At 53.3% G+C, this 22,345-nt stretch overlaps 1 protein-coding gene across 7 annotated transcripts in view; it reads left to right on the top strand.

Moving 5' to 3' along the window:
- RPH3AL (rabphilin 3A like (without C2 domains)) overlaps positions 1 to 22,345 on the top strand; it is a 139,453-nt gene that overhangs the window by 97,040 nt on the left and 20,068 nt on the right. For all 7 annotated transcript variants that reach the window (XM_071210409.1, XM_058283103.2, XM_071210406.1 and 4 more), the window contains one exon: positions 14,734 to 14,908. In XM_071210409.1, the coding sequence (XP_071066510.1) occupies positions 14,734 to 14,908 (175 nt within the window). The remainder of the gene's footprint in view (positions 1 to 14,733; positions 14,909 to 22,345) is intronic.

Below are 22,345 nucleotides of genomic sequence, written 5' to 3'. Positions count from 1 at the left end.
TCAGCTGCTGGAGCTGCCTATTGAGAATACAAGCAGACAGAGAAGAGCAGACAGCAAATGGACACAGAGAGCAGACAATGGAGGGAGGGGGTAAAAATAAGTAAATAAATAAATCTTTAAAAAAAAAAGAGAGAGAGCTGGCCTTTGTGCAGGCTTCCCTTGCCAGGCCTCAATGTCACCATTTTCCAGCTGAGCAAAAGGAAACTCTGGGCCCTTCGGTGGCAAGTCCAAGGTGGCACAGTCGGGACATACAGAGCTGCAATTTGAACCCGGGCCGTCTGACAGTCTCTTTCCACCAGAGCAGCTCTGCCTCCTGATTTCTGCCAAGCCAGTGATCGCTGCCTTCATGTAGCAGCCCACAGACCCATCCTGCTCCAAGCTAGGCCTACAGGTTAGAGGAGGACAGACAGATGGGAGGTGTCCCTTCAGCCTTGCCTTCCCTCGGATGCCAGCGGGGCAGTTCCCGACTGTGCCCATGGCTCTCCCCGGCTCCTTTCCCTGACTTTGTAAGTTGTTACAGCCCAGACCGGGCCCCTGGACCCACAACTAAAGCCCAGCCTGGCCCTGACCTTTTCCAACATCTACATCTCTGCAACCGGCTTTCAGTCCCAGGACCTGGTTTTGCTCTTGACCCTTAACTTTTCCTGCTGCTCCCAACCCTGCTTTGACTTGAAGCTCTGGATCATGGTCATGGATCAGCTCTCCGTGCTCCCTGTTTGCACATTAAACCCAGAAGCCTCTTCTAGAGGAGTCCCAGCTTCTTCGTCTCCACATTGACACCTCATGAGCTCTTTGCAAGCACCACATCCTGTGTGCGACAAGCAGCCCCGCAACCCTGCTCCTAGGTATGCATCCTAGAGAAGCGCGCGCGCACGTGCTCCAGCAAACATGCCCAAGAATGTATGATGTATGTAGCAGCAGTTTTTATAACAGCAGAATTCCAAATGTCCTTTCACATAGAATGGGTAAGTTTTGGCTGTGAAATAATATACAGCCATGAAAAGGAAGGGCAGCTAAATTTATCAAAGGATGAATCACAAAAACAAGTCACCAAAGAATGCACGATGATTCAAAAATATGTTCACAAACAGGCAATAGTAAATACTTATTTAGAAATGCATATATAGGTGTTTTAAAAAAATTGAAGGAAAAACAAGGGATTGCTTAATATAAAATCCCAGATGGTGGTTGCCTCTGGAAGGGAGGGAGGCCTTACAAGGGGCTGCTGAGATCCCATAATATGTCATTTCTTGGTGAGTTCCCAGGTGTTGACTTGAACATGGTTCTTTGAAAGAATGTGTGCATGTGTGCCAGATTCCACAGGTACTACCCAGAAGATAACAGACACGCTTGCTAAAAGCAGGCCAAGAAAAAAGTTTGAGTCAGTGATGTGGAGAAAAGCCTTTCAGATCTCCAAGAACACTGCAGAGGGGAAAAAAATCAAAGAGCTGAAAATGACAAGGGAGACATGATAAATATGAAGACAAGACAGAGAAGGCAGCAGAACCTTAGAATTATAGGTTTTCCCCCAGAAGGAACAGGACCAACTGGAAAGGAAGCCATAATCAAATACATAATTTAGGGGAGCATCCGTGAATTGAAAACACCACCCTGTACTGCCTGCAGGCTCGGCTGATTAGAGGTCAGCCCAGGACCTCGGTGGCTTTGGCTTTGGAATACGTTTCTAAGGCTGTGTTTAAACATAGGCATATTTGTTGTTCTGGGAATTGACTCAAAATCCTGAAGCTCCTCTGAAAAGACCTGGCTCCACGTAACTGGCCTGTCCAATTGTCCCATCCCGGGCCCCCCGGCCATGTGCTGCGCGCAGCCCTCCACCTCTGCGAACAGAGCTTGCCTTCGTGGCCGAACACCACCGGTTTCAGGTTTGCCCTCTCAGACCAGTGTTGAAACAGGGAAGATGGTTAAAAATTTGGAACTGAAGGGCATTTCATTCTGCCTGCGAATTCAGAGTGAGAGGAGGCCTCTATAAAACGGTGTCAAAGCCGGCAGTTAAGAACAGCGGCTGCAGGCGTGACTGCAGTTAAGAACAGCGGCTGCAGGCGTGACTGCCTCCCGTGGAGGTGTTGGAATTGCTGGACTTGCGAGACCATTCCCGACAGAGAGAGAAGACAGGGGTCCCAGCACTCGGGCTTCGGGGTACCGCCCCCCGTGTGTTGTGGGAGGTGTCGCAGCTGAGGCGGCCCCCCTCGTGGCACAGCTCCTGAGGGTGGGCTACAGGGAGGGGCGAGCTGGGCTTGCAACCTGGCCAGGCTGCCCCTGCAGCTGAGTCTGACCCCGGCGCCGTGGAGAGCCACGGCGGCCGCCGCTTCCTCCCCACGCTGCCAAGCGCTCCTCCGCGGTCACGGTGTGGAAGGCTGGCGGGAGGAGCCCCTCGCGGGGGGTTAATGGAAGCCAGAGCTTCTCCTCCGGTTCTGAAATAATCTAGCCAAGGTGTTTAAATGATCTGTCAAGAAAACAGATAGCACCCTCAGAATATTTTTCTCACTGCGTTTTTGCTTTCCACTCTGCTGGCAATTGCCTGCCTCCCAGGCTGACCTGGTTGCACAGAAACCCACTTGAAATGAAGAGGGCCCTTGCTGGGCCCTGAGCAGGCTCGTGCTCCGCTCTGCTGGGGTGCGGAAGAGGGGCAAGCGGGTGCTGGGCTCTACACAGAGGCAGGGAAGGCACTGAAGACGGGACTGGCTCCCAGGGAGCTTAGGGGCCTTGCAGAGGTGCCCTGGGTGTTAGACAGCCGTCAGCCAGCTGCACCCAGGAGGCAGCAGGGATTTACAGCCGCTGGGGGTCGAGGGTGGACAGAGGGATGGTGGAGGCTTCCCCGATGGCGCACCACACACGCCCCCAGGTTTAAAGTGTTCGTCTTTAAAATGCAAATATGCAAATACTCCTGGGAAGAGTCTTGCTTGGCTTTCAGCTAACACCTCAGTTAGGACTTAACACTTCCCAAGGGGCTAATGAGAGCCAGAACCTGTAGTTTCCTGGGCTAGGAGGGGAGCAGCGAGAAAGAGGCGCTTCTCAAAACCCTTCCGAGGGCTCCAGATGGCCCACTTGTGCTCTTTGCCGCCAACCGCGTGCCCACTGCCCCTGCCAACCTGTGCGAGGGCCCTCCTCCAGAGCTCAGCTGTCCTAGCAACGAGCACAGGGTCCTCCCTGGCCTTTCTACAATGCGTCTTGTCCTGGGCATGCACGTGCGACCCTAGGAATTTCCCCGTTTACACCCATCCAGATGTCCTCTTTCCCCTAGGAACGGGTGTTTCCTCCCAGTCCCAGGTACTTCTCTGGGCCCTTTGCCCCAGGCAGCTGTGATCGGCTGTTTGCCTACCTGTTCTGTAGGAGAGCTCTGTGAGCTGCCTGTATGCACAGGGCGAGCTCTGGGATGGTAAGCTGCAACAGGTATCCTGGTTCAGTCCTTCAGGCTGCCACCAGACAGCCTGGCCCAGATGTGCGAGCTCCCGGCATGTGCATAGGGCTCAGTTACTCTGCTCCTTCCAGAACCAGGACCAGGGACCTGCACTGGGAGCAGGAGCCAGCTCCATGCTGAGCCAGTGAGGGGATGAGATTTTCCTACCATCTTTAAGTCGTCTTTTTCTTGATTTGGTGCTCACCCTGTTACTGCAACCCTTCATCTATTTTCTGGATCTTTGGGAAAGATGGTGCTGCCAGTTCTTGCTTATTGCTTACAGCTTCTGTGGGGGAACAGAGCCCCTGAGCATCTCCCTCCTCCATCTTGATGACGTCGCTCCCATCCTAGGCATTAGAACGGCAGGTACCGAGCTCTTCTCGATGCTGCTTGAATGTGGAGGCAAGGGTGGGAGACAGGCCTGCAACCTGCTTCACCAGCCGTCGTTCCACAACCTACATGGTCAAACCTACGTGGTCAAAAAGCATCATGCGGTCGGCACACACGGTATAAACTCCAAGTCTCCATCCCACTTGAGTAGGTGTGAAGGCTTACAGGGCAGCAGGCAATGCAGCAGTGAGCTGGAACATTCGGGGAGGCTGGCCCCATCTGGTTTGAGCCACAGATGGCATTTCTGGCAGAAAACAAGATGAAAAACGGATGTGTATGTTACCTTAGCACCTCTCAGGCCAATCTGCCTGTTGAATGCCTCTGTGAGCTCCAGGCTTCTCATAACTTGTCGCCCCTGGGCTGAAGTCATGACTCTGCCTACTGGGCTCATTTCAGGTGCCTCTGGTGCGTTCCCATCCTGCCCAGCAATCTTGGAGAGCACTAGCCATTGCTTTCCACCAGCAGCACCATGCCCCGGGCCAGGATCCAGCCCTGCGGTCCTTTCCACAGGAAAGCCCTGGTTCCCTTTGAAAAACCACTGAGGGTGCCCATTACCAAAATTCAGACTCCTGGTGGGTAGGTGGGCACAGTGACATCCAAAGGGGAGCTGGGCTTTCGCCAAGGACTGAAATTTCCCTTTTATGAGCCCATGCTGTTTTCAAATAGCCCTAACTGATGAAGTCTTTTCCTCTTTGCACACAAAAATGTTAAATGACTGTTTTCCTTTCCTTTCCCAAGCTACCAGCTTTTCTCCCTTAAGCCACATCCAAATTCAATATATCAAGCATAGATTGTCCCAACTTCCCATGTGTGGGCCTGCCACACAGCCCCGACATCAGTATCCAATTACCACTCTATTTCGATTTTAATCAAAGGAACACAGGCATGAGGTTAAGCTAATAAAATAAAATGCTTCTGAGGAACTTGCCCTGGAGAGCGGCACCGCCTGTCCAGGTCCTCCTTCACCCGGGTCACCAGCAGCGCCACACCCTTAACTGCTCCTTGTGAGTTCAGGGCGGGTCCAGCCATGCCTTTCTGGAGTCATCAGCTCTAGAGACTCTCTTCACTCCATGCGGTGAGAAGTGGGGATCTGGCTTGCTTGGACTGCTCTGCTTACTCTCTCCCCCGCCCTAATCCTCCATCAGTCTATTATTTCTTTTAGCTCTCGATTAGTTAAATTTGTAACTACGTGATCTCGCCCTCTGTCGTCTTCCACCGCGCTGGCGTTAACACCTCGGCTCCCGCTGTGGGCGGCGTGGGCGGCCGCACTCTCACCCCCCTTCGTTCCTTGGCTGTACCTTTCCTGATGGACGGTCAGAGTTGTCCATTTGGATTCTGTTCTTTAGCCATGATGAAGTCTCCCTTGCTTTGCTCCAGGTTTGTTCTAAGGTTGAAAAAATCCATACAGAGCGTTTAATTTAGCAAAACTATGTACTGTTTTGGAAGAAGGCAACTGAGTCTTGTGATTAAGGAGGCAAGCTCTGGAGCCGACTGCCCGGGTTCGAGTTTTTGTTCTGCTCTTTCCTGGTTTGTGTTACTTTTCTTTCTGTGACTGGCTTCCTCGTCTGTAAAATGTAGGCAATGATAGTACCTCCTTCATAGCATCATTATGAGAATTAAATAAGTAAAACTCCCAGAATGGTATCTGGCACATAAAAAAGTACTAAATAAATACAGGTAATTTTCATTTTTAATTTTATTATTTAATTAACACCTCAGGGTCAAATAGTATGTGAGGATTACATTTTGATAACCACCTTGATCCCTGGACCACCCAAAGGAAAATATTCCTAGCATCATTATCAAATAGATTCCTTTTTAACTCTACTTAAAATCATGTCCTATTTTAATTTACCTAATATTTGGACCTTGACTTTCTGGAGTAATTTTTGGGTTTTGTTGGAGTTTGTATTGACTCTTTCTTCTTATTAAAAAAAGAATAATGAAACTTCATATCCTCTTTCATGCAGCTTCTCGATTGTACTCTCTATTGCACTGAGACTTCTCCTTCCTTGTCAGAATCCCCTCCAGATCCTTTTCCTGCTCCAGCCTGGGCTAGTCACTGAAATCTGTCTTTTTAGGACTTCCCTTTAACTACCCTCCTGGTTTGGAGACTCTCTTTCCAGGATCCTGTGTCTTCCTCTTTCTTGTTTTCAACTGTGTTTTGCTGGTACCCATCCTTAAGTAAATTCTTGAAAGGGTATGTGTGGAAGCAGATGTGGTTCAAACAGTTGAGTGCCTGCTTCCCACATAGGACGTCCTGGGTTCAGTTCCAGTGCTTCCTAAACACAAAAAGTAAACAAGCAAACAAATGAAAAAACTAAGTCAGGGGAGCTGATGTGGCTTGGTGGTTAAGCGCCAGCTTCCCACATAAGAGGTCCCAGGTTCAATCATCTGCCCCAGAACCTAAAAAAAAAAAAAAGTATACGCAAGGGAAACTTGAAGTCCTTGCAAATCTAAAAGTGTTTCTATTCTGCCCTCGCATTTGATTGATAGTTTGGCTGATAGAATTCTAGGTGCAAAATAATTTTCTCTCAGGATTTTGCTTCATTTTCTTTTAGCCTCCAGTGTTGCCAATGATAAGTCTGATGCCATTCTAATTGTTTCCTTGTAGGAGGTCTGTTTTTTCTTTCCAAAAGTTTTTGGGGCCTACGTAATTAAGAGATACTATGAGTACATGTCTAAGCATTCCTTTTTTATTTTTCATTTATCCTGCCTTATATTGAAAAAGAAATCTAATCTAAAGTCTCGTGGCCTTTTTCAGCTTCAAGAAATGTTTTTCAATTTCTCTCTATTTCTGGGCTATCTGTTAGCAATTTGATCCCTCAAATTGAGCATCTTTGCTTTTATCATTTCATTTTCATTTTTCTGCTTTTTTGTCTTTATGCTCTACATTCTAAATTTCCTCAATTTTATCTTCCAGCCTTTGTTTTCCATTTTTCCATTTCTTCAGTGTATTTTTAATTTCTAGGGGCCTTTTCTTATTCCCAAATTCTTTTTCATAGCATGTTGTTCTTGTTTGATAAATGAACCTTTATTTTTAAGTCCCTGAACTTAACTTTTCTACTTTATTCAATTCATTACCAATATACTTGATTGTTTCTTTTTCTAGAATTGTCTAAACAGAGGGTGGGTGCCTGTGAGAAGTGCAGAGGGTTAAATGGGTTAAAATAGCAATCATTTATTTGCTCTCGATTCTGCAGCTCAGGCTGGACTCGGTTGGTTTTTGCTGTCTCCTGGAGCGATGGTGCAGGTGGCTGCAGCCAGCTGATGGCTCACCTGGGGTGGAAGTCTGCGCTCAGTGCTGGGGTGCTTCTGCTCTCTTTCTCCAGGATGCTGGATGACGCTTTGTTTGCAGTAGCCCAGGAGGTGAGAAGGGAAGCTTCAAGGCCTCTTGAGGCCCAGCTGGAAGTCACCTGCCACTTCCACCCTATGTATTGGCCAAAGCAAGTCACAAGACTAGATTTGATTCATGGAGTGGGGAAATAGACATCACCTGTTATGGGAAATGCAGTCAATAACGGGGCCATATTTACCTTGTCTACAACCTTCTCAGTGGTTTCTCCCTCTTGACTTGGCAGCCCGTGGTACTTAAAGACTGGGAATTTGGGTACGTGTCCAGTAGTCAGCTGACAGGTATTTACTGGCTCTTGATTATGTGCTAGCATTTGCTGGGTGCTCTGGGCCACTCCTGCCAACAGGGAGCTTTCAGACTCATGCAGGAAACAGATAAGAAAATGGGCAATCAGGATGCAGTGTGTTACAGCAGCAGATGTGCAAGGTTCTGTGGAAGCTTGTGGATAAAAGTGATTTCCTAGGGAAGCAGATTTGGCCCAACGGATAGGCGTCTGCCCACCACGTGGGAGGTCCAAGGTTCAAACCCAGGGCCTCCTGACCCGTGTGGTGAGCTGGCCCACAGCTGATGTGTGCAGTGCTGATGTGCACAAGGAGTGCCTTGCCACACAGGGGCGTCCACCACGTAGGGGAGCCCCACGCGCAAGGAGTGCACCCCGTAAGGAGAGCCGCCCAGCGCATAAAAAGTGCAGCCTGCCCAGGAGTGGCACCACACACATGGAGAGCTGATGCAGCAAGATGACACAACAAAAAGAGACATGGATTCCGGGTGCTGCTGATAAGGATACAAGCAGATACAGAAGAACACACAGTGAATAGACACAGAGAGCAGACAACTGGGGTGGGGGTGGGGGGCAGAAATAAATCTTAAAAAAAAAAAAAAGTGATTTCCTAAAGGCCGGATAGGAGTTGGCTTCCGGAAGGGAGAAGCAGCAGCGCGTACCAGGGCCTCTAGGCAAGAGAGAGCTTTGAGTGGTCGAGAAGGTGGCAGTGACCCAGTGTGGCTGGTCCAGAGTGTGGGGGCGGGCTGGATTACGGGATCCTGGCTGGGTTACGGGATCCTGGCCGGGCCACGGGGTTTGGCTTGCTTGTTGGCGTTCCTGGGAGACCAGCCCCGGGCGTGTGTGTCAGGTAATGGGGAGGGGCCGCAGGAGGGCAGGCCAAGCACTGCCTCTCCTCTGCAGGGGTGGCTTGACCCTTCGAGAGACCCCTCTTAGGGTGACCAAAGCAGGAGTGAGAGGACCGCACTGCCACAGGCCGCTTCCCTTGGCGTTCCCAGGCTGGGCCAGCTGGCGCTTGTTAGACAGAACATGGTTTCCCTGAAGACAAGGTCGCAAGGTCTGGCCCCTCGGGGCAGTCCTTTGCTTTGTCTTCATTTGCTTGTTCATTCATTCATTCAATCAACATCATTCCAGCCCTGTGCCAGGCTCCACTGTGTCCTGGGGGTGCAAGGGTGGCTTGGCACAGCCCCTGCCCTTGAAGGCCTAGTCAGAGGGGAGAGGCTGGGGAACCGGGACGGGGGTGGGCGGACCAGAACTCCAGCCCAGGCAAGGTGTAACAGGGGCTGATTCTGTACCAGGTGACGAGGAGGGCTTCCCGGGGAGGCGGCGCTGCCTGGTGGAGATGCGGCAGCAGGGCACTCCAGGGGGAGGGGGCGGCAGGCACGAGGGCCTCAGCCCGTGTCCACGCCCTGGCCGTGGGGCCCGGGGGCGGGGAGCATGGACAACGGCGCCGAGGAACGCTCCCGAGCCTGAGTGGCGTGGGCGCCGGGTGGAGCCCCGGACAGGGCCGGCTCTGCCATCTGCCCCCACCTCCCCCAGCTTCCCCCGAGGCAGTCCGCTCGGCCTCCCCTTCTGTCCAGTGGCCATCAGCTACAACCTTCTCCAGCCACAGCCTTTTAGGAAACGCCGTGATGAGCGATTGTTATCGTGGTAATTAAAGTTCCCTGGGAACAGCTTGGCCAACAGCCACCGAGTCTGCAGTCGGCTGGCTGTGAGCGGCAGTCAGTAATGAAAACCTGGAAGCAGGGCGCTGGTAGCGGGAGGATTTCAAGCCGTGGCCACCCCTGCAAGTGCCTTGGCGGCCGTGCGGGTCGCTTCTCCTTAAATGGCATTTTCAAGGCTGGCTGCTTTGCCAGCCTTATCACAGCAAACCACACGTGGGCGGGGTGGGTGGGGAGAGCGTGTCTCTGCAGACTCCCATGGCTTCTCCCGAAAGCGAACGTTTTCCAGTCTGCCTCCAGACAGGAGTGGGGTGGCTTTGAATTCCCCCCGAGGGCTTTTCCTGCCACTGTTCGTGAGGGGGGGGGGGCCAGGGGTTGATGTCAAGCAGTGGAGGGCAGAAGTCCTGTGATTAAAAGCTCGTGCAGTGTGCAGGGGAGGGGGGAGCAGCCAGCGAGGGAAGGTCCTGGATGTGCAGGGAGTGGCGTGGGGTGGGGGCTACCCCTTGGTCCTCAGCCCCCCTGGAATTCTCCCACCTCTCTCCTCTCCAGCCCTGCGTGGCCGTGGAGGAACGCATTTTCCAAAATACTGACTGTGCGTTTTGTGCCTCTCTATTTGGGGCACCTGCCATTCTGGGTACTGCGTGTGTTTGCTCTGGACCCGCCGGCGTGGGGACCCGGGGACGGCCGCTCCTCCTGCGCCGGTCCAGGACCACTGGGCGTTCTGGCGGTCAGGGTGAGCCTGGGCAGAGCGGCCACCCACAGGGCCTGTTCCCAGCCTGGTCTGGGGAAAGCCTGCCCCGCCCTTTGCCCACCACCCTCTGCGACAGCCTCAGACTGAAGTTCCAACCCTGGGGAAGCCGACAGACCGCAGACCCCGTTCCAGCTGACCCATTAGGGTCCCGCCCACTGAACCGGGGGTGTGGGGGGCGCTGCGGGCTTGGCAGACCCATGGGGTCAGGGCTGAGCATAAATAATAGGGTGGGTTGAATGAAAGAAGTTGACATTTTCTCGCAGTTCAAAAATGGTTGATGATCAGCCATTTCATTCCATTGAACCTAACATTTTGCATCCTGGGCTCTTTGGCCTGTCATCCAAAGCACTTTCCGGGCCAGGGTTTTCTTAAGTAGAGGTGGAATGAGGCGCCCTGTGGCTGTGATGTGCCAGCGGGTTGAGAGGCAGGGGCTACCTGGGCTGAGAGCACCCAGCTGCCTCCCGCCCTGATGGTGTCCACAGCCAGGGGGCTTTCCTGGGGCCTTGGTCTCCCCCGGCACACCGCGCTAGGCTCTTTTTTCATCCTTCTCTTAATCGTAAGTCCATTCGATTAATGACAAGAACTTGGGTGAAGCCCCCAGGCTGCCTCCCAGGACCCCTGCCGCCTGTGCAGGTTGGGACGCGTGCAGGTCCCCTAGCCCAAGCGGTGCCAAGCTTGTCAGTCCCCGAGTGTCTGTGCGCGCCGGCTTTGTGCCAGGGGCATGCTCGGAGCCTGAAGATTCCATGCTGAGCAAAACGGCCATGCCTTCCCTACTGGATCCTAGCGCCTCGTCGGGGAGACAGACAGGAACCATTTATGGGCATTTATGGGTTGGAATGCCGCCGAGGAGAAGTACCAGAGGCTGAGACGAGCGCTTGGCACTGAGTTCCCAGGCCCACGTTCCATAGTGCTCCTTAGTCCTGGCCACAAAAGCCGCACTACAGTGACGTGCAGGTGGAATTGCTGACTCGCCCACAGAGCGTCCTGGCCACGCCCCTTCAGATGGCCTCGGCGGGGTGGCCCCGGGGGTGCTCGCCCACACACACCTCGTGACCTGGCAAGTGCCTCTCCCCAAACCTGCCGACCTCAGCAGCGGCAGGGCCCTTGGACCAGACCCTTGGTTCACCCGGAGCTCCAGTGGGGGAGCCTGCGCTGAAGGTGCTCCCAGGCCCCGTGGGGGCGCGGGGGCGACTGCAACCGCTCTTCCCAGAGGGGTGCTGCCGTCTGATCCTAGACATCATCGTCTAAAATGGGTACCCATCCCGCAGCCCAGCCATTCCGTTCCTTGGAATTTTCCCGAAGGAAATAAACCTACAGCTGTCTAATGATGTTTGTACAAAGATGATCCCTGCAGCACCACTCATGGGAGTGAAAATTTGGAAGCAATTTAAATGTCCATCATTTATTTATAAAGTTTAATAAATCCACTACGGCACCACTGAAAAACGGCGATGGAGACTATTACTTATTAACGTGGCGCAGTTGTTGCGGTAGGTAAGTGCGGGAGACGGTACAGCCGCATGATCCTGTTCCTCTAAAATAAAAACCCAAATTGAGCATATGCCCAGGAGGGCGTGAGAGAGTTCAGAGCAGGCTGTCCAGCAGGCTGTCGCGTGGAAATGTTCCGAGCGACCTACAGGTTCCTCCTTTTAGGTTTTCCAATTGTCCGGATTTCATTGTTATGTATGTATTTCTCTTAGGGAAAAAAAAAGACAAAGCAGTTTCCATGGCAGGGACGGGGCGGCAGCGTGGGCCAGCCTTGATCCTCGTGCACCCCACGATTCACAGATGGCTCTGAGTACTTGCTTCATTTGGGCCCCCCAAGCCCTGGCCTGTGATGGGGGGCTGGGGGGGGCGGTGCGGGGACAGGCAGAGCCAGCAGGGAGGGACACCCGGGCCTGCGCTTAGCAACCGGAGAGCGAGTGAGCCCCTCCGCGGTCCCCGTCCCTTTCCACCCCTCGGGTTTGAGTGCCTCTTCTCAGGAGCCAGGCCATGCTCTGGTGACAAGGCGGCCTGGAGGCTGTGTGTGCTTCCTCTCCCTGTCCGGCACTGCCATGCCCTCTAGGCATGCAGTCCGCAGGACACTCAGCATCCTTGATGAGGTCTGACCTGCGGGGGATTTATGAACCACTCAACCCCAATTTAGTGGGCTTCTACTTCGCATCTGTAAACTGCTGGGGCGAGGCCCTGGCGCCGCCGTGTGCAGCAGAGCTCAACAGAAGGGAGTGCCAGCCTTGCACGGGTTGTTCGCTTGGAGGAGCCTCAGTTTCCCATCTGGAAAGTGGGGACAATAACAGTTACCTCTCTCAGCTGTCATCACCGGCCTCCTCTGGGCACGGGGGGAAGAGGCTTTTCCCCTTTGAACTTGGTGAATTTTAGACTACATGAGTGCACTACCTATTCAAATAATGCATGTGTGTTGCAGGATGGCTGCAAGCGGATTGGAAAGGGTTTCCTAGGGGAGTTCCACAGAGCATTCGCCCCACTGGATGGGCTCCGGGTACAAAAGCAGGCCCTTCTGCGCGAGTGCTGGGAGGGAGGGATGAGTGTTTCATGACAGGGGCTTGGCGTGGCCTCAGGGCTCCTGTGCTTGGCACGCTGGAGCATAAAGAGGTGACGACTGTCTACGCATCACCCAACAAGCGAACAGTAAGTGCTGGACAGTTAGAAGCTGAGTTTATGCAAATCCATGGCTGAGGATTGAGTTTCCCTAGGAGAACCTCCCATGTAGGTTCCAAGTGAACAGCTTGTTGGAAAACAGTGCGCGTTAGCATACTAAAAGCCCTGAGAAGTCCTGCAGCAACAGGGCTTGCTTTAACCTTGTACTTCCCAAAGGTATGTAGTCATGGAACCCTTTTTTTTTTCCTTTTATTGGCCTGACCTCTATTAACATCCCGTGGAACTAATGTGGCAGGGAGGGAGCTCAGGGATTGGGAGTCACTGTCCCTGAGAATGGGGGCAGACCCTGTCTTCTGAGTCCAGCCTCTTCCTGAGTGGGGGGTTTGTTCTGGGTTGTAGAGCTGGTCACGTCTGTAGGTTATGCTCATGAGCACTGGGCCATGGGCTCTACGTCCCTTTGTGGGACTGATCCTCATGGCTGACATTCCTACGTCCCTCTGCTGGTGAGGAAACTGAGGCTTGGGGGCGTTGATGTGTCAAAAGCACGCGGCTGCCAGTGGCGGGTCCAGAACTCAAACCCAGAATGTCCGCTCTGACCTGGCCAGGCCTCCTCTTCTCTGAAAAGGTCACCTCGTGCCTTACCACACGCCCCCTCCCGCTTACCAAAACCCTTCACGCACTTCCTCCATTGGAAAAGAGAGTAGGGCACTCGGGGTTTTCTAAGTGGGTATTACGCATTCAGGGGCCTCATCTTGGTTGTTGCTCTGAATTCTAATCTGTGGCTTTCTGAGATTTGGGGTCTTCTCTGTGCCTGCTGCAGAGATTGTCTCGGCCCGAGACGCTCTCAAAGAAGAGCTTCCAAATACCGTGAGGAGGCCCACCTGGCTCCCCCAGTGCCTCGAGGGGAAAAGGCCAGCAGGAGGACAGCAGGTGGCATCACCTAGCATCCTCAGCAGCTCTGACGGGCAGACATTGCTATAATGCGTCACTGATGAAGGAAACTCAGACTCAGAGAGGTTAGGAAATTTTCCCAAAGCCACACAGCAAGGACAGGAGGAAACAGCTTCCAGGGAAGAGTTTGAGGTGACAGTTGGGGTGACTGTGCTGGGTGCAGAGGGGCTCCCCCACAGCGTCCCAGACTTACAGCACTTTCTGCCCCATCCAGCATCCTTGGCTTCCTGGGATTTGCCCAGACTTCAGTTGCCCATCTCACCAGCTTGGGTGTCCTCCAACCCCCAGACCTTTTCCAAGGGGAAGTGATAAGGGGCACTATGGATTTGGGATCTGGCTAGCGTTGGCTGATTCCTCTAGTTCCCAGAGTTCCCGATGGGACGGCAGGGTCGAGAGGGGCTTCAGGGGGGCCCAGGACTCAAGGAGAACAGAGGTGAGGCTGGGAGAGGAGGGGGAGGCCAGCAGCCGGGCCCCGGATGAGCCAGACCCAGCCTGGAGTGTCGTGGTCACTTCTGAGCCCCACTCCTGAGAGACTGTGACAAACACGACCCAGCAAGCAGCGGGGTGGGACGGTCAGGGGCTCGGGGACACCCGAAGGAGCTGGGACATTATCCTCGGGAAGAGAGCTGGGGGCCTGGAGCCGCACCTGGGAGGGCTGGTCAGTCTCTGGGGGTGGGCAGTGGCTGGTGTAACTGCGACAGTCAGAGCTGGGAGGACTCGCGCTGTCCAGCTCCAGGCCTCAGGCCAGCGAGACAAGGTTCAGGAGAGGCCAGCCCGGTGTGGGCCCAGGTCGGAGCCCCCAGGCCACCACGCACAGCTCCCGGGCTTCACCTCGCTGGAGGTTTCCAGGCAGATGCTGGAGGACTGGGATGGCAGGGGGGTTGACCAGGCCCTGTGCAGACCCTGTGGGCGGTAGAGAATGAAGGTGGGACGCTGGGCATTTTAACATTTCCACATGCCAGGCCCTGCTCGGAAGGCTTTGCGCGTGTCAGCCCGCCGAGGTCCCACTTTGCAGGAGAGAGATGAGAGAATGCAGGGTGGTCTTTAAAGTAGGCAAGGCAAGGCCATGGAGCTTAGACTCCCAGTGGCGCTGAGTCCTGGGAAGGTAAGTGACTGCCCCGCCCCTGGCCAGGGAGGGCAGAGTTCCCAGCACTCTGCGCTCCAGCCGCTCAGCTCTCCTGCCTCCCCCGGGGCAGGGGGGGGCAGCTGGGGAAACCAGAGGGAGGGTGGGCCGGGTCCTCGCCCCTGCAGGGAGGCCCGCCCTGCATCCTGGGCTCTGAGCACACGTTGCCTCCGCCCCCACCACAGGTCTGGAAGAGGTCGGGGGCCTGGTTCTACAAAGGGCTCCCCAAGTATATCCTGCCCCTGAAGACCCCCAGCCGGGCCGATGTCCCCCACTTCCGACCCTTGCCCGTGGAGCCGGCAGACCCGGAGCACAGAAGCACTGAGGCCAGTCGCGTCTACACTTGGGCCCGAGGGAGAGGTGAGTCCGCGTTGCCCCTCCTTCCCGGGCAGCTCCGCGTCACCGCCAGGCAGCGCGTGGGCTCGAGGCCATGCCCGCCACACCTCCGCAGGCCTCACCCCGGGGCTTCGTCCCTCCCCTGGGCCCTCGGCGCCCCACCTGCACCCAGGCAGGCGGCCCAGACCTCCAGCACCTGGTTGCTGCCTCTGTGCCAGGATGCAGCGGGGCGAGTCCACTTGGGGCAAGTTCACAAATAAGCACTAGTGGGGGGGGTTGCGAATGTCATTATGGAGTTGTGCAGACATGTTGCCAACTAAGGGGTTTTGCAAAGTATGAAAATATGTTTTTCGGAGGCAGGCCTGCACCGCCTCTTCCCCCGCTTGTCTTGTGTCTTGGTAAGGAGGACAGCCTGGCTCCCCTGTTCCTAATGAGCAAAGCGACTTGGTAGCGGTGTGCCTTGGTGGCTGCGCTAATGAGGGTGCCTCCCAGGTGGCACCACCAGAAGGGGAGCTCTGCCCCGCTTGTTAATTATAGCTCTACTATCGGAGAGCGCCGTAGATGGCACTCTCCAGTTTGCATGATGCTCTAACGTTGAAGGCTTTGTTTTCCAAGTTCCTGGCCTGCAGCGGGGTCAGGCGATGGGACAGGCCCTTGATAGCTCCATTCATAGACGAGCAGCCTGAGGCTCAGAGAAGAGGAAGAATTTGCTCAGCTGGTGTGAGGCAGAGCTGGGAGTAGAGAACAGCGCCTAGGCTCGGGGTCCTGCCGCCTCTGAAGTGCCCACCTTTCGGCCCAAGTCTCAGGGGGCCAGCTGGAGGGGCTCCTCCTGGTTTCCGAGGGAGGTGGGCCCAGAGCACTTGCCAGGGCAGCTGCCAAAGGGGTATTCCCGTACCTTCGCCTGGATTGTGACCTGAGCTGTGGCTAATTTTGTATCGTTTTTTTCTTATTACAAAGTAGTGCATGTTTACTATAAATATTTGGACGTTGTGAAACAGTATATCTTAGAAGGCAAAATTCCCCAGTGAGGCGACCTGTCCAGCCGCTGCCCCTGTCTGTAGTTTAGTGTCTGTCCTCCAGGTAGTTTCCTTGGCCTTGCTTGGTGACTTTTGCAGCGGCTTGCTTACCCAACCTCCTGGCCTCTGTGTGCACTTCGGTCCCGGGAGCTCCCAGTCCCTGACACCTGACAGCACAGGCACGAGGGGAGAGTGCAGGTCCTGCGTGGCCGCCAGCTTCAGAGGGAGTGTGGGGGGGAGGGGAGGCGGGGGGCAGGGGGGGGCGTCTTCCACTCGACCCTCCTCCATCCTTGGAGCTGGAGCTTTCTGCTGCCCAAGGTGTGTCCTCGTCTGTCAGAGGGAAGAGCCGTGGCTTGGAAACAAGCTGGTGAACACACTAGCAGGCAGCCTGGGGAGAGGAGGCCTGGGCGGGCAGCTGTGGCCCAAGCCCCCACCCCCAGGGCCCGAGGCCCGGCTCTCCTGCTCCCTCCCAGGGCCAGTCGCCCCCCTTGTTCCCTCCCCTCCTGCCGCCCTCTGACCCTCTCTGCCACACCATTTCCCTTCTCTCTCCCCTCTCAGTCCCTAGGGCTGTGCATCTGCTGCTCCCATCTCCCCGCCCCCTCTCCCCATTTTCTAGATCAATAGCTGCAAGCCACAAACGTTTTCATTCACAGAGCAATCGAGAAATATATTGCTGTTTCTGAGGTGGGTTCCGCTCCTCCCTCCTTTAGATTGTCTTTGTTAATTTTTAATTATAATACATGATATACTTCAACAAGTTGAACAATTCAAAGATATGTGAAAAATGAAACTGTTCTACTCCCCACCCTCTCCAAACCCCTTTCTCATTGTTCCTACAGACATGTACATGATTTGTTTTGTTTTTTGCTTTTGTTTTAACAACAGCAACAAAAAAAATAGGCTCTTACTCATTACTCTGCAACTTTATTTTTTTTAAAGAATACCATACAGGTCCATAGATAGAGATTTTACTTTATTCTTTTTAATGGCTGAATAAAATCCCGTAGTGTCGTGTACTGTAGTTTAATTATTCGCCTGCTGATGGACAGTCAGATTGCTCCCAGGTTTGCGTCTCGGCAAGCACTTCTCCAATGTCCTTGAACGTATAACCCTCTATACCAAAGGGGCCAGCCCCAGCAAGATGGTCCATTCACTCACATCCTTGCCAGCCATGAATATTATTGATGTTTATAATTTTTGCCAAATATACAGGATAGAAAATGGTATTCCATTATTTTAATTTGCATGTTTGATTATCTCTTCATTTGTTTATTATTTATTGATGATTTTAGATTTCTTCTTTTTAAGAATTGCATTTTCAAATCCATTGCTCTTTTTTATTGTCATTTACATTTTCTTACTGATTTGTAGGTGCTCTTTATATATTAGCCGTTTTCAATAAAAACAGGAGACAAGGACACCCTCGTCATTCAACAATATTTTGTAGTTTATAACTAATTTAAGGCAAGAAAATAATCTGTTAATATTGTAAAGGAAGAGAATTCTCTTATTTGCAAATGATGTCACTGTATACCAAGAAAACACAAGAGATTCTAAGAATTAATAAGAGAATTTGAAAAATAATTTAAGATCTATTTAAAAAATCAGTAGCTTTTTAAAACTTATTAGAGATGGGTGTGGGAAAATCCATTTATAATTTCAACAAAAATTATAAAGTACCTGTAATTTGAAAGAAAAATTATAGGACCAACATGAAAAAAGCTTTAGAATCTTCTCAAAGTTCAAAAAGGTAAACATGAACAGAGGCAGATTCTGCCTCTGTATCAAAAACCTTAATATATAAGAATCTCTGTCCTTCTAAATTAATAAGTATAATGTAATTTCTGTCAGATCTCAAGTGGAATTTTAGGTAGAAATGGACAAGATGATTTTTTAAAGTTTACAAAGACAAAAATGTACATAGCAGCATTATTTGTGCAAATAAAGAAACAATCCAGGGAAGCGGACTTAGCCCAATGGTTAGGGCATCCGCCTACCACATGGGAGGTCTGTGGTTCAAACCCCGGGCCTCCTTGACCCGTGTGGAGCTGGCCCATGCGCAGTGCTGATGCATGCAAGGAGTGCCCTGCCACGCAGGGGTGTCCCCCGTGTAGGGGAACCCCACGCACAAGGAGTGCGCCCCGTAAGGAGAGCTGCCCAGCACGAAAGAAAGTCCAGCCTGCCCAAGAATGGTGCCACACACACGGAGAGCTGACGCAACAAGATGACGCAACAAAAAGAAACATAGATTCCCGGTGCTGCTGGTAAGGATAGAAGCGGTCACAGAAGAACACACAGCGAATGGACACAGAGAGCAGACAACTGGGGGGGGGAGGGGGAAGGGGGAAGAGGAGAGAAATAAATTTTTTTTGAAAGCTATGTGGTTCTAAAAAAAAACAAAACAGTCCAAATGCCTATTACCTGATGAATGGATTGAAAAATGTGGTATATCCATACAATAGAATATTATTCAGCCATAAAAAAGGAATGAAGTTAATACATGCTACAGCGTGGATAAACCTTGAAGACATCATGCTAAGTGAAAAAAGCTGGACACAAAAGGACAACTATTGCATTTATGTGAAATATCCAGTGTAGGCAAATCGATAGAGACAGAAAGTAGAGTGAAAGTGAGGTTAGAGTTGCCAGGAGGTGGTGGGAGGGGAATCAGCATGGCTGTGGAAGGGCATAGGGCTTCTTCTGGGGTGATGAAAACCTTCTAGAATTAGGTGGTGGTGATGGTTGCACAACACTGTGAATGTACTAAAACCTGCTGAACTGCACCCTTTAAAAGCATGAATTTGATGGTATGTGAATTATATCTCAATGTTTAGAGTTCAGAAGGAACTTAGAGAATACATTAACAAAATATGACTTTTAAAAAGAATATCAGGGATAGGAGAGAATTGCTTTACCAGATTTTAAAGCCTACTATATAGTTACTGTAATGATTAATAATAATAAACAATATGATATTGGCATCAGAATACGTAGAATGGAATGTTATTTATTTATAGAATAAACAAGATAAGCAGAACACAATAGCAAAAGAATAGACCTAAGGTATGAAAGCCGAACATAGATGTTCGAGTCACAGGAAGATAGCAGGTTTATTTAATAATTGGAATAATTTGCTTCCACCGGGGAGAAGACCTTTCCTCCCGTGTGTATCCAGAAACACGTTGCAGATCGACTAAAGCTCTGAATGTTAGAAATAGCACAGTGGATGCGTTCAGAGACGACTGGGGGCTTTCCTCTCCCCTGCATACTCTAAGAAGAGCTGGTGGCGGTCTCCCACCTGCAGGGCAGGTGGGCTCGCTGCCCGAGCTGGCGGCGCTCTCCCTGCTCGGGGCACTGGGCATCCAGCAGGCCAAGGCCCTGCCTGTACAGCCCTTGTGAGCCCCAGGCAGCCTTGGCCAGCATCCCAGGAGGGGGTGGGGATAGAGTCCTTCCTGGTGACACCCCTCCCCAGGCTGCCTCCGGGGAGAGGGCCCACCCTCCCACCTGACGGATCCGAGCAGAGTGTGTGCTCCCTGCTCCTTTTCCTGGGCAGATCATCGCTCCAAGTCAATGGCGATGATAAATAAAGCCGCTTGTGCCGCACTCCCCAGCCTCTTTGCTGCCCTGTGATGTAGAAGGTGTACATGGTAGAACCAGGGCTGAGGGCTCTGGGGTCACCGTCCCTTTCGAGGTGGGCCGGCCTCTTCTGCAAGCTTTCTGCCTGTGAGTTAGAGTCTTACCCTAGAGCTGTACCAGAGACATCTGCCCGGGGTCGGGGCGGTGCAGGGGTCAATACCACGTTAAACTGGCCTATTTAATAGAAAGTTTAGAGGAAGGAAGCCGCTCAGTGACGCCAGGACAGAGGTCTTTACAGTTCTTCATCCTTCCCGCACGGTCACTAGGCAGATCCCGCCTTCACCGTTGAGCAAAATTCCTCTCACATGGAATTGTATGCTTCTCTACCTCCAAAACGGAGGACACTTGGCATGGTGGGATTTACGGCTTTCTGTAGCTCTGCGCGCTGTCACCACGTGGCAGCGCTGCCTTGTGCCTGCTCTGTGACCTTCTGCCCTGCCCTTCCCCAGCTGTGGGCCGGGCCCCCGAAGGTGGGGCTGGAGCCCCAGGTTTGGAGTTGGGACAGCATCGGGAGAGGTTTCTATGGCATGCGTCCTTTTCTCAGGCAGGAGCCGGGCCCCGGGGTTGCTGGAAGAAGGACCCCTGGAGAAGTCTGCCCTTCGCTGGGAGCCTGGGACGAGACTAGGGAAGGGCCCCGGGCCTGGCCGGACTGCGGAGGCCGTTCCACCCTGCCCTGTGCCCCAGCCCCTCAGACCTGGCAGAGAAACCTTTCTAGGCCCAAAAGTCCCTGCTGGGGCACGGACAGGTCCCTCGAGTCCCTTCTGCACCCGGCCTGGGTCACTGCCGGCCCAGGAGGCCGCCCGCCTCTCACCCCCCACTGTGCATCGGAGCCGAGCCCAGGTTTCCCAGACAGATTTAAATAGAATTACACACGGGCTCCCTTCAGGGTCTGTTCCAGAAAACAACTTCGAGGTTTTGGAATTGTTCCAGTTGGGTAGTCTTTAGAAAAATGGGAGTTTTATTAGCCCTTCACTGGTTCAGTAGCTTTTAAACAATTTTTTTTAAAACTCCTGAACCGTGGTTGTGTGTGTGTTCCAGTGAAAAGCTAGCTTTGGGGTTCTGTGGTTCAGCTCGGGCTGCAAATGTTGACCTGGGGCTGGCCCTTCCCGGGCGGCCCCGTGGTGACCTGCCCGCCCCCCCACCTCCAGGAGAAGCCGAGGGGTTCGGGGCTGCATTAGCCCACACCAGAGCACCTGGGACTCACGGGCATGCTCTCACTCGGTGCCTAGAACAGCCCACGGGGCAGCTGGGGACGGTGAGGTGGGCTTTCCCTGGCAGACGAGGCCGGGGCAGTCACATGGGCAGTGGCCAGCGGGCGGGCACCAGCGTCCTGCATCCCGGGCCCCCCTTCCCACCCCCATCTCCCACCGTATCCCCTTAAGAATGTGGTACGGGGCTACCCAAGTCGCCACACCCGCCGCCCCCTCTGTTTCTCATGTGGCCACAGGGAGTCTGGTTGCCAGGCACGGAGACCACCGAGGCGGGCTCGAGTACAGGGGGTAGTGTCGCGGCCAGGCTGCAGGGAAGGGTCTCCCAGACGCCACGGCTGGGAAGCGAAGGCCCGCGAGGCTTCGTGGGAGCCTGGCTGCTCCTGCCTCCCAGGGAGCTCGCCGTCTCGAATCCCTGCCCCTCTGGCTGCTCTGCTCTCCGCCCTTGGGGGATCCCCTGCCACCGCTGCCCTCCACCCTCCAGGCTCAGCCTCTGCCCCTGGCCCTCAGGGCCCCATGTCCCGCCCTCTCAGGAGAGTCCAGCTCCTTTCTGTTCACCCTGTCCCTTTTGTGTCCAACCTGGGTCCCATCAGCCACAGTGGATGGCGTGACCAGGTAGGGCTGCTGACCCCAAAGCAGAGCAGGAACAGGCAGGTGGAAATTTATGTCTGCAGCTCAAAAGCCATCCAGCCCCCGAACTGGGTGTTTTCGATTGACATGGTAGTGAGCCCCCTGTTACTGGAAGCATGCAAGCAAAGGCCGGATATTATAACAGGGGCCCTGGATCAAACGCTGGGAGAAGCTCATTATGGGCTGTTGGTATGTTGTGACCGAGGCTGAGGCCCAAGAAACCCCGGAGTCCATGCTAGCTTTGAACCACCGCCTCTGTCTCGTTAGCCCAGAGCCGCAGCTGACTGAGCTAATAGGCAGTTCCATGGCAGCCGTTTTTCCATCAAACACATATGCTGTTTCCTGACTTCTTAACGCAGCTTGCTATTTATACCAGTGGATCCATTCATTCTTAATGAGCCGCGGTTGTGGATTGTAAAATGTTTTATTTTCAGACAGTATTGCTCACTGCCCAGAGCCAGCTGTTGCTATGCCGCCTTCTTTCTTTCTCTGTTCCTGAGAAATTAGCACTTTGGAAGCTCCTCAGAGCTCTCAGCCACCCTCTCCCCACCCCCCCACCCCCTGTATTTCCCCGGCAGACTCTGGACTTGCCATTTCTGTCACGTCGGCTTCGGTACATGAATCCTCTGCAGCCTTCAGAGCAGCTGGGAGGGTGTGTGGCCCTCAGAGGGGCCAGGCTGACTGACGCCTGGGGAGGGAGGCAGAGCGGGTGGGTGGGTGCTTCCACGTGGCCAGGCGGGATGCCATCTGTCCTCGGAGGGTTAGACATTTGCTGGTGTTACAGATTGCAAACTGGCCAAGCACTGCCCTGATCTGGCTCACTTTTAAAATGTGGAGAGTTTTTTTAATGGCGTTCTGGTTTCTTTTTTAAAAATCAGTCATTCCTCTCCCTGGAAAAATTAGCCAGGCTCAGTAGCAGCTTCCCCCTTGACACAGGGCTTTTTTTCTCCAGCTTTCTATAGACCCCACCC

The sequence above is a fragment of the Dasypus novemcinctus genome, chromosome 21 (genome assembly GCF_030445035.2).
Source record: "Dasypus novemcinctus isolate mDasNov1 chromosome 21, mDasNov1.1.hap2, whole genome shotgun sequence".
Classification (NCBI taxonomy): Eukaryota; Metazoa; Chordata; class Mammalia; order Cingulata; family Dasypodidae; genus Dasypus; species Dasypus novemcinctus.
The sequence above is the reverse complement of the archived record's forward strand: the minus strand, read 5'-3'. Positions and strand labels throughout refer to the sequence as shown.